Source organism: Quercus robur, chromosome 11 (genome assembly GCF_932294415.1).
Source record: "Quercus robur chromosome 11, dhQueRobu3.1, whole genome shotgun sequence".
Lineage (NCBI taxonomy): Eukaryota > Viridiplantae > Streptophyta > Magnoliopsida > Fagales > Fagaceae > Quercus > Quercus robur.
In genome coordinates, this window is record NC_065544.1 from 14,776,033 (window position 1) to 14,788,644 (window position 12,612).

The 12,612-nt window shown below is 37.5% G+C and overlaps 1 protein-coding gene across 1 annotated transcript; it reads left to right on the forward strand.

Moving 5' to 3' along the window:
• Positions 1–6,806: 6,806 nt before the first annotated feature.
• LOC126704747 (uncharacterized) lies at positions 6,807–8,002 on the forward strand. The gene is made up of 3 exons (XM_050403760.1): positions 6,807–6,949; positions 7,028–7,727; positions 7,859–8,002. The coding sequence occupies exons 1-3, from the start codon at positions 6,807–6,809 to the stop codon at positions 8,000–8,002; spliced, it is 987 nt and encodes a 328-aa protein (XP_050259717.1).
• Positions 8,003–12,612: the final 4,610 nt, after the last annotated feature.

The window sequence follows — 12,612 nt, forward strand, 5'->3', positions numbered from 1 at the left end:
TGACTAATGCATGTAATATTATGGTACCGTTTTAATTGTAAATTTGGTCATCAGAGCCAGTTTGGAATGTAATGATTATAGTTGAAATGATTCTAAAAGTTTCATGTAGTAATTTGATTTCTAAAAGTTTATCTAGGATATATCTCTGGAGATAAAGATGATTTGCTTTTGGTAAAGTGCTTTTCTTTTTCTTATTTTGGTCTAGTATCATGTAGTAATTTAAATAACAGATTTTAGGGGAAATAAGGTTCCGGATTTTTTTTCAAAAAAAAAAAAAAATTTGTTTAGATTCCCATGTATGGCTTACTACCGGCCGGTTTTAGCAATTTGTCAATTATGGTTCAATTAATTATTCTGGTTCATTAAACCTCTGCATTGGGGTTAAAGTTGGTTGTTAGACCTAAATCAGGTGGCACTACTAAAACCCTCCGTCTCTAGCCAACTTAGTTGAGACTAGGGGTAGAGTTAGGAAAAAAGATCTTAATACTTTCAATCAAAATTATGATTGATGACAATTTTTCATAAAATAAAATTCAGTTTTTCCATTTTCATAGTGAAATTCTTAAAAAGTTTCATTTTAAATACAAATGATCAAATTTTATATTAAAGTAAGTAAAAACTCTTCCAATTGAACTAATAAAATTTTCAAAAATATGAATGATCCAAAATTTGAAGGAATAAGTTAGACTCCAAACATATTTGAACTTATCTTGTTCGAACCCATTATGTGGCAACTAAAGACACATTTCATGTGTAGTTTTAGTGACAAGATTTTTTTAATGAGTCAATGACTTGTTAATTGCCATGTAAGAGGTTGAAAAAGATAGATTCAAACATTTTTTATGCCAAACTTTATCAAATATTTAACATATATAAGAGCACATTTTACAATAAAAAATAGAACTGCGAAAAATAAAGTTGTATCTCTATAACTATTAGACCAATTTTTTTTAAGAGCATCATTGGACTAATTCAAATATTTGGGAGGCCAACTCTTATATTTGTAAACTAAAATTTGAAAATTTGAAAATAATTATATATATATATATATATATTTAAAAATTTTCAAAATTTTGGGGGGCCATGGCCCCCACCCTAGTACATACCTCCACCCTTGTACATACCTCCGCCCCTAGTTGAGACATTCTCCTAGAGCAACACCTTATATGGTGCATGGCGCAATAGTAAAACCCTCCGTCTCTAGCCAACTTAGCTGAGACATTATCTTAGAGCAACACCTATGGTGAAGGGCGATACGCCCACAATGACAACTTCATTGGAGATAGAGAAATAGATTCCGATGTATTGTTAGACTATAATTATTAAAAAAAAATTATTATTATTAATGGAGCCCAACCCATTTTATTTTCTTTTGCACATATTCGCATGTTCTTTATCCTATATAACCCATGATGGAGGTGAGTGGGGGACCATAAGTGCAACTAGGGTTTAAGCACTCTGAACCTCACCACTTAGCTCACAACCTATGTCATTGCCTATAATGGATTATTAGTACATTAACAAGCTGATTTGCCAACCCATTAAGGTTCCACTTTGCTTTGATTGGAGAATGGATCTCCCTAGCAAGTTGTGGGTGGCCATTTGAAGGAGGAGGAGGAGACACTATTATCCTTACCAAGACATAAATATATAACCTTAGAACCCAACTTGTAGGGTTAGCCCAATTATGTTAACCTTAGAACCCAACCAGTAGGGTTAACCCAATTATGCGTGCGTTTGTTGGGATGACATGTAGCATTAGCCTAATTGTACTTGCATTGCTTATTAGGTCTACCCAAAAGAGTCAACCACTAGGAAAAAAAGTGATCTTTCAAATTAAAAAAAAAAATGATTTTTTCAAAATATTTTTTTAAAAAAAGGTTTTTTTTTTTCAAAATATTTTAAATTATCAAGGGATTTTTCCTTCCAAGAAAATTTTCATAAAGTTTCTTTAAAAAAAAAAAAATTTGATGAAGTTTTAAAAAAAAAATTTGAAAGAAGTTTTTTTTTTTTTTTTTTTAAATTTTAAAAAATGAATGTTTTCAAGAAAAAAAAATGGTTTTCCCAAACAAAACGAAAAAGAAAAATAGAAACTAAGGTTATGTTTGGTAACAGTTTTTGTTTTCTATTTTCAAAAACTTTTTTTGGGAATATAAAGAAAAAACAATTTTCTTGTAAGTTTGAAATAAAAAACATGTTTGGTTACTTGAAATTAAAAAAAAGATAGTTTTTTGAAGAAAAAAATAGAAAATACTAATATATATTGTTATTAGAATTTGAACTCTAATGCTAACTCATTAAATGAAATAGATTTATTAAATTAAATGTATTTTTTCATTGACTTTTAAAAATTAGAAACTAAAAACAGCATTTTGCATGTTTTCAGTTTCCTTCACAAATTGAGTTTTGAAAACAGTTTTTATTTTTTGTCTATTTTAGGTTGCCAAAAAATTTTTTTAGTCTCAAAAATAGAAAGTTGTTTTTGGAAACAAAAAATAAGGGGAAAAAAACAGTTACCAAACATACCATAACTTTTTCCCCCCGAAAAATACAAATGGAGTTTCCAAACCAAAAAAGAAAAATAATAATAATTCTTTCCTTACAAATAACCTTTAAAGATGTTCTTAAAATATTTATAGAGGTTGACTCAATCTTATGACCTAATTTTTTTGATAATTCAAGTCTTTCCTTTTTAGTTATGTGATTTTGTTTAGGGGCTCCAGGTCCATCTTATTTTCTAATTTGTTTTGGGCTGTAAGCCCATCTTTGTCTCATCTGGGGGCATTAAGTCCATTTTGTACTTCATCTAGGGGCTTTAGGCCCAACTTTTTTTGGCTTGGGGCCATAAGTCCATCATTGTTTTGTCTAGGAACATTAAACTCATCCTTGTTTTCTGTTTGGGCCTTAAGTCTATTATTGTTTTGTCTTGGAACCTTTGGGATATCTTGTTTTGTCTTTGGGCTTTAGGCCCACATCCTTGATTTGACTTGGAGCCTTGGGCTTGTCCTTTCGTCTAAGGGTATTACCAACCTTATCTGTCTAAACTTCCTTAGGCCTATCCTTGTTTTGTGTTTAGACCTTAGGCCTATATTTTCTCCATCTGAGCCTTAGATCTATCTTTATTTTCTCTACTACCTTGTTATTTACTTAGGTCATATACATGCTGTCTAGGATTATTAACTTGTCTTATTCAATGTGAGGGCCCTAGAACCTCTATCTTGTCAAAATTGGAAGTGGAGCTTTGGCTGATATAATTGATTTCTTCTCTGCCCAATTCACAAACAAATAGTGTTTACCATAGCTTTCCTTGAAAATCCTATATAATTTGCATACCACCGAAAGTTTCACAATGTCAAATTTGAGTGCTCCCACCAAGAGAGACAAGAAGTAAAGCAACAGAAATTACACGAAATCAACATGATTTTTTCAACAACAAAAAAAGAAAAATCCCTATTATTGCATAATTACACGTGATTAACGCATTATGTATCCATGCCTAATAGGCCAATCCTATCCCGTAGCCCCTTTAGTTCCATTGTATATTGTATCTAGGTCACTCAAGGTGGATGATATTATTGACTCTCAAGAAAAAGAAAAGTGTGGATATTACAATTTATTAATTAGTTTTTATGTATATTTTACGTAAATATTGAATATTTTTGTTGAATGAACATGCCCCTAAGGCGTCCATGAGCAATGTGTTCACCGCATTTTTTTTTTATCAACTTGGATTTTCCTGGAACTTAAAAAAAAAAAAAAAAAAAAAAAAAAAAAAAAGGAGTTATGGTAAAGAATGTCAAACAGATAGGCCTAAACCAATTTGGGGTTTTTCTTTGTCGGCTTTTCTTTTTGGAGACTTATACTTTGGTTTGCCTAGACTTACATAGATATAAGAAATAGATGTAATTTCTAAACACATTATCCCCTTCCCACTGTTAGTGATGTGATACAGTATCAACAATGGATACATGTGTTTCTCATAACATTGCTACCAAATTAATGAAAATGACTATTAATAATATTTGAGTTAATCTAATAATGTTCTTAAAAAAAAAATTACCAACTAGTCTAGTAGTTATTGAGATGAGGTTGTTTTTGTTTTCTCAATTTCATTTTTTATTATTGAAAAATGTGCTCTAGTTTCTATTAAAGTCTTGGATCATTCATGTCTTCGAAGACTTGGTTTAATTAAAAAAATTTTATTTACTTTGGCATATAATTTTATAATTTATATTGAAAATGAAAATTTTAAGAATTTCCCTATGAAAATGGTAAAAGATGGATTTAATTCTATAAAATATTATTGTTGAGCATAATTTTTATAGGATTACTAAGTTCTTTTTCTGAAATTTTTGTACATGTCTAATATCAAATTAGACAATTTTTGTATACTCATTGGAGTTTAAAAGTTGATAAATTCTCCTAAAAAGTTATCTTGTAAATATATATTTGTTAACGTTAATAATTTTTTATACAGTATTTTTATAAATTATGATGTATTATAGTATTAAAACATTAATGTTTATATGTACATGTGTGTGTAATTGCATTTGTGGTTTTTCTTGACTCTTAATTAATATATTAGTATCATAATTTGGCCCTTAAAAAAAATCATTTTTTAAGGTTAAAATAGGAAAAATAAAATAAAATAATATAGAGAAATGATGTGACTTGATCTGACAATCTATATTTACAACATCAAAAAATCCAAATGACTACATTTGTAGTATTTTGAATTCTTATAATAAATTCAATGCAATGTATTTATAAAAATACGTTTTTTTAATTTAAAAATTTATGTATAAAAAATTAAAATACATTAATCTTAAGATAGTAACCTTAGTCTTTTTGAGGACGTTTGGGTGGTAGGTTTGATGGACATGAAGGACGTAACGTAAACTCGAAGGTCCCAATCGAGTTTTGTCTACCACACTCGGTTCATCATAGGGTTTTGGATTGTCTCATGGGCCAAAAGTTGTGACACCACTTTCTTATATAAAAAAAGAAAAAAGATAGTAACCCTAAAACCATATTCACTCATGAAAACTTGTATTTGGTTTGAATGGTGTAGAAAAGGAAATAAGGCAGCCAATAGCCAGAAAATTGAAAATGCAAAATTTAAGAATAGTAATTGTGGGGGCCAGTTAATCAAGAGGTACTGTTAAGGCTGTGCTAACTGGGCCTATGGTCCGATCCGAGGACATTAGACCATCCGAGGAGGTCCAGATAAGATTATAAGGAGAACGGAGTAAAGAGAAGAGTAGAGATAATATGAGATAAGTCCAACGAGTGTCCGAGGATAAAAGTCATCTCGGCAACAAGTGTCTGAGGTCAGTAAGAGTGTCATATCATCATGGACTTTCTTCGAAGTTACATCACCACTAAGAGTTAGACGTTGGGCAAGGGATAAGAAAGGAGAAGGGCAACAAATATCTTCAAAAAGCTGCTACCTCTGCATTAAATGACTCCCAACCAACTCTCTGGCCGCATTAATGCGGAAGTGATGCCTGAACAGTGATCAAGCAGCCTTACAGCTACTAGTTGATGGTTCTGGGAGGTGTTGGATGGGACAGGAAGGAGTTCCCCGAATCTAACTAACACGTGTGTGGTAGGGATGATACCAAGATTGTAGTATATAACATGGGAAGATGTACTAAAAGGGGGAGATTGGGAAAAAATCAATCAATTTTAGAACAAGACTGCGAACTCTTGTATAATTTTATTGATCAACAAGACAATATAATATAAACTCCTCAAGTTACTCCAAGGACAGATTTTCTCATCCTACTTGTGTCTAACAGCCTTAAAATACCAAATTTTATCGTTTTTCTTCTGGAATAGATCTAGTTCTTTCATCCACGCTCTACAAATTTATTGTTTGGGCCGCTTGGGCTAGAATCCAATCCTATATTGGGTCAAATCCAATTTTAGTCCTTATAATTGGTGCCGTCTGTGGGGAAAGCTTGATCTAGTCTAAAGGAGATTCGGTTGCAACGTTCACGATGGAAGAGGCAGGACCACACTAGATAGATGTTAATCTACATCAAGCAGAATCAAAGGGTTCTCAGCATAGCAATCTGTGTAGGAGCCTTGAACGGAAAGGAGGCCGTGAGGGAAGTATGCACACAACTCACACCAGTAAAGGTCAATCTCGAGGGAAGAGTCATGTTTCCCATGCAAAGAATGGCAGAGACATGCAACGTGAAATCGACGAGTTGAAGAGGGAGTTGCGTCATGCTCGGCGAAGACGTTCACCGCCCAACTCCGAATCGTCCTCTGAAGAGACAGATGGTGCTAGTTATAGACGGAGATCCAAAACTTCGCCCAGTGAGACATTTTCCTATGAAGAGGAGCACCACCATAGACGTAGGTACAAAAGCCCGCCTTGTAAAGGCTTGGGGAATGATGCCATGAACAAGGCGCTGAGTCAAGTTTCTAAATCACCTTTCACACGGAACATAGAAGATGCGAGCCTTCCTCGGCGATTTCATCAACCCACATTCACCATTTATAATGGTCGGACAGTCCCGGTAGAACACGTTAGCCATTTCAGTCAAAGGATGGCTGTTCACTCCAAAGATGAGGCCTTGATGTGTATTGTTTTTCCATCTAGCTTGGGCCCGGTGGCGATGAGGTGGTTCAACAGTTTGAGGGCGAACTCTATCGACTCCTTCAAGTAACTCACCCGGGCTTTTGGTGCTCGCTTTATTACTTGCAGCAGGGTTCCTCGGCCTTTGGGATCCTTATTGTCTATGTCCATGCAGGAGGGTGAGACTCTGAAGGCTTATTCGGATAGATACTAGGAGATGTTTAATGAAATAGAAGGAGAGTACGATGATGTGGTCATTAGCACTTTCAAGGCTGGTCTTCCAGCCGAGCATGATTTGAGGAAATCTCTAACTGGTAAACTTGTTACTAGTGTACGCCAATTGATGGATCAGATTGACAAGTATAGAAGAGTAGAAGAAGACCAACTGCAGGGGAAAGGAAAGGCTAAGGTGATCCCTCAGGAGAGGAGGGATTTCAGGTCGGACCGGTACAATAATAACCGACCTCGGAAAGACTTTGTTGGGCAGTCAGGATCTGCTAACACCCAGGCGGTTAACGCTGTGTTTCGAGAGCCAGTGCAACAAGTACTAGAGAAGATTAAGAATGAGCCGTTCTTCAAATGGCTAAACAAGATGGAAGGAGATCCTATGAGATGCAACCAGAGCCTTTATTGCCACTATCATCATGATCATGGACACACAACTGAGGATTGCAGAAATTTATGGGACCATTTGGACCAATTAGTCCGAGAAGGGAAGTTGAAGCAACTCTTGCATCATTCCAGTGGTCGGGTAAGCCAAGCGGGCTTAGAGCTTCGGGGAGATGCTTCTTCAAGACTCCCCATTGGCACAATAAACTTTATTTTTGCTGCCCCGAGGAGGACTGGATCTTGTCCTTCCAGGGTAATGTCGATATCCCGTTCTCCAGTCGATGAGCCTAGCTCAATGCCTAAGAGAGCCAAGATGGGCATCCCGTTAGTGTTGGGTTTTTCAGATGAGGACAAAGTTGGAACCATACAGCCCCATGATGATGCTCTTATGGTTACGCTGAGAATTGGTGAGTACGATGTGAAAAGGGTGATGATTGACCAAGGCAGTGCTGCTGACATAATGTACCCTGACTTGTATAGGGGGCTAAATTCGAAACCTAAGAACTTGACGGCCTACAGTTCTCCTCTGGTGAGTTTTGAGGGAAACATGGTCGTCCCAAAAGGTCAGATTAGATTACCTGTGCAGACTAGTACGGATGTGGTGGAGGTGGACTTCATCGTCGTAGATGTTTTCTCTCCCTACACGGCCATTATGGGCAGACCTTGGCTTCATACCCTGGGGGTCGTCTCCTCTACTCTACACCAGAAGATGAAGTACCCATCCGGAGACCAAGTTTTGGAGATAGTAGGAAGTCAAACTACAGCCCGACAATGCCTGGTAGCGGCTATCCAACATCAGCCTGAGGCAGAGACCTTGGCCACCGCTGATAATGGTTTATAGCAATCAGAAATCCCGGCGTTACCCTTCAACGGACCAGCCGACGAGGCGAAATGCGAAGATTTGGAAAGGGTAATCATTGGTGATGATCCGGAGAAGATCTTTTAGATTGGAGCTAAACTGCCTCTGTAGGAGAGAGAGCAATTGGTTGAATTCATTAGAGAAAATGTTGATGTGTTCACGTGGAGCGTGTATGAAGCCTCGGGTATAGACCCAAGTTTCATCTGTCATCATCTAAATGTTAATCCTTCCATTACCTCGAAGAGACAGCCACCTCGGCGTCCATCAAAAGAGCACGCCGAGGCTGTCAGAAATGAAGTGGCCAAGCTCAAGCAGGTAGGGGCTATCAAGGGAGTTTTTTATCCTCAATGGTTAGCCAACACGGTGGTGGTGAAAAAGAAGACTGGGAAATGGCGAGTGTGCGTAGACTTCACGGACCTCAATAAGGCCTGTCCCAAGGACCCTTTCCCTATGCCTAGGATAGACCAGTTGGTGGATGCAACAGTAGGTCATCATCGGATGAGCTTTTTGGATGCCTTTCAAGGATATCACCAAATACCGTTAGCAATGGATGATCAAGAAAAGACAGCTTTTGTTACTCTTATTGGAAACTATCATTACAAAGTGATGCCCTTTGGTTTGAAAAACGTAGGGTCTACTTATCAACGGATGATGACTAAGATGTTCGAACCACAATTGGGCAGGAACATTAAAGTCTATATCGATGATATGGTTGTAAAGAGTAAAATGGTGTCTGAGCATGTGGGAGATCTTGCGAACATTTTTGAAATTCTGAGAAAGCACAAGTTACGTCTGAATGCTTCAAAGTGTTCATTTGGTGTAGGCTCTGGAAAGTTCTTGGGCTACATGGTGACTCACAGGGGAATTAAGGTGAATCCAAATCAGATTAAGGCCATTAATGGCTTACAAGCACCTCGGTATCCCAAGGAGGTGCAGAAACTGACAGGGATGATTGTTGCTTTGAACCGATTTATATCTAGGTCAGCTGATAGGTGTAGACCCTTTTTCCTTTTACTGCATAAATAGAAAGGATTTGAATGGACTGAGAAATGTGCTGTAGCATTTCAGCAGCTGAAAGAGTACCTATCTCGACCACCGATCATGTTCAGTCTTGAGGTGGATGAGGTCCTGTTTGCCTACTTGGCTGTGGCCTCTCATGCAGTAAGTTTTGTTTTGATACGAGAAGACAATGGCATCCAAAGACCAGTCTATTATGTAAGTAAGTCACTTCATGAAGCCGAGGTACGGTACTTATCACTGGAAAAGGCTATCTTGGCAGTAGTGCATGCTACATGAAAACTCTCCCATTATTTTCAGGCGCACACCGTGGTGGTTCTAACTCAATTACCGCTCAAGTCCATACTTCGAAGTGCAGATTATACTGGGAGGATTACTAAATGAGGCATAATTCTGGGGGCTTTCGACATCAAATATATGCCTCGTACCTCTGTGAAAGGCCAGGTCCTCGTCGATCTAGTAACCGAGTTTGCTGAACTTCCAGAAGAAGTAGAGGTGAAGCAACATGGCATGGATGAAAAATCGGTTGGCCTAATCTCCACATAGGACACCTCATCCTGGAAAGTATATGTTGACGGGACAGCAAACCAACGGGGAGCAAGAGTGGGGCTAGTTCTAGTATCCCCTAAAAAGATCACCATTGAAAAGTCCTTGGGGCTAGGATTCTCGACTACAAACAACGAAGCGAAATGTGAAACTCTGCTGATGGGTATGACTATGGTCCAGAAAATGGGTGGAAAGGCAGTGGAAATGTTCTTAGATTCAAGACTGATCGTGGGCCAGGTAAAAGAGGAACTGGAAGCCCGAGATACAAGAATGCAGGAATATTTGGGTCAAGTTAGGCGTGTACAAACGAAATTTGAATCCTTTGACTTGTCACATGTCCCTAGAGGTGAAAATACCCATGCAGATTCCTTGGCTACCCTTGCCACCTCCTCGGCACAGAATTTGCCCCGGGTGATAATTGTTGAGGATTTATGCATCCCCACCCCAACAAGGAAAGATTTGCTTCGGATCCATCAAGTCAACTCGGGGCAGAGCTGGATGGATCCCATACTGCTATTCCTCAAAAGCGATATATTGCCTGAGGAGAAACCAGAAGCTGAGAAAATACGAAGGAAAGCTCTTTGGTTTTGGTTGTCCAAGGACAAAAAGTTGTATAAACGTTCTTTTTCTGGGCCATATTTGCTTTGTGTGCATCCCGAGATGTCAGAGTCACTCCTAGAGGAACTGCATGAAGGAATTTGCGGAAGTCACACGGGGGGAAGATCCCTATCTCACCGGGCTGTTACTCAAGGATACTGGTGGCCAAATATGCAGAAAGAATCACAAGAATATGGTAGAAAATGTGACTAGTGTCTGAGATTCGCTCCAAACATCCACCAGCTAGGAGGAATTCTTAATCCTCTTTCCAGCCCTTGGCCTTTTGCTCAATGGGGCTTAGATATTGTAGGTCCTTTCCCTAAAGCACTGGGAAACAAAAAGTATCTGCTGGCCAGCACGGATTATTTTACTAAGTGGGTCGAAGCTGAACCTTTGGCTAATATCAGAGATGTGAATGTGAAAAGATTTATCTAGAAGAATATCGTTACTCGATTCGGGGTTCCTCATACCCTTATCTCGAATAATGGCCTTCAGTTTGATAGCAAAACCTTCAGGCAATACTGTTCTGACTTGGGGATAAAGAATAGATATTCCACTCCGGCCTATCCTTAGGGAAATGGGCAAGTTGAAGCTGTCAACAAGGTTATAGTGAATGGACTCAAAAAGAGGTTGGACGAGGCAAAAGGAAAATGGGTGAAGGAATTACCATATGTCCTTTGGACGTATCGAACAACGCCTCAACGATCAATAGGAGAGACCTCTTTCTCAATGACATATGGAGCCGGGGCCGTAATCCCTCTGGAAACAGGTTTCCCAGCGTCGAGAACTAGTGCATTTACCCTAGGCGGTAATGATAGGCTGTTGGAAAAGAGTTTGGATTTGATCGAAGAGCGAAGGGAGAATGCAATGGTCCAACTGGCTTACTACCAGCATAAGCTCAAGCAAGGTTACGATACCAATGTAAACCTGAGGCTGTTGGTTGTAGGAGATCTGGTACTAAGGAAAGTTTTGGGGACCACCAAGAATCCAGCCTGGGGAAAATTGGGGCCTAATTGGGAAGGACCATATCGGATCACTTTAGTGGCAGGAATAGGGGCCTACTATTTGGAAGATCTAGATGAAAAAGCTGTACTCTACCCTTGGAATGTAAACAATCTAAAGAGGTATTATTATTAATAAAAATAGTCCTGTTTAGTTTCCCTTTAATTTATTTCGATCATATGTCATGTGTTTCCTCATCTATTGAAGTATTAAACAGAAACTAAATTATATCAGGTTCCTCGGACCACAAGCTTAGTGAAAATTAATACCCTATGACATCTATTGAAATATTAAACAGAAACTAAGTTATGTCAGGTTCCTCTGACCACAAACTTAGTGGAAATTAATACCCTATGACATCTATTGAAGTATTAAACAGAAACTAAGTTATGTCAGGTTCCTCAGACCACAAACTTAGTGGAAATTAATACCCTATGACATCTATTGAAGTATTAAACAGAAACTAAATTATGTCAGGTTCCTCGGACCACAAACTTAGTGGAAATTAATACCCTATAACATCTATTGAAGTATTAAACAGAAACTAAGTTATGTCAGGTTCCTCGGACCACAAACTTAGTGGAAATTAATACGACCACAAACTTAGTGGAAATTAATACGACCACAAAATTACTGGAAATTAATACCCTATGACATCTATTGAAGTATTAAACAAAAACTAAGTTATGTCAGGTTCCTCAGACCACAAACTTAATGGAAATTAATATCCTATGACATCTATTGAAGCACTAAACAGGTTCAATAGAAATTAATACACCCTCGTACTATTAAAATGCTAGTTCAACACGAACTTTAGCATTTAAAGGGAGTAAACCCTTAGTTCCCATTCTCGGATCACAGGGTTTGTGATCACCTAGTAAAGATATAAACCTCAATAAGCCTATGAGCATCATTTAAAGCATACTGAGGTGCCCTGGACTTAACTTTATTTAATCAAACGTTTGGATGTTTTCTTGAGGTTAAACTTGTTAGAGTAGATATATATGTATTCAAAATATGTCTATGTAATGTTACGAATTCAATGGTTATCGTCCATTTTAACTACCAATTAAAAGCATGTGTAAACTATGTTTTTTCTCTTGTACAAACAAAGGGTAGTCAAGATGAAAACTACTCAAAACCAAAGTAACAAAACAGATAAAATAAAAATGAAATAAATAATAACTCCAACGAATTCAAGAGAGTAAAAATGCATACGTCATTAAAATATGTCTAAAAAAAAAGGGGGACAAAATCCCTTACAAAAGTCATAATTAGATTACAAAGGAAGGCTCATTTTTTCAACTTGATCTGAAGCTTGGTGGTTTTGTTGGCTGGGTTATCTGCGTCTGAGGTAGTTGTTCCTTCCTTATCTTTGGAGGCTCCCTCAGCT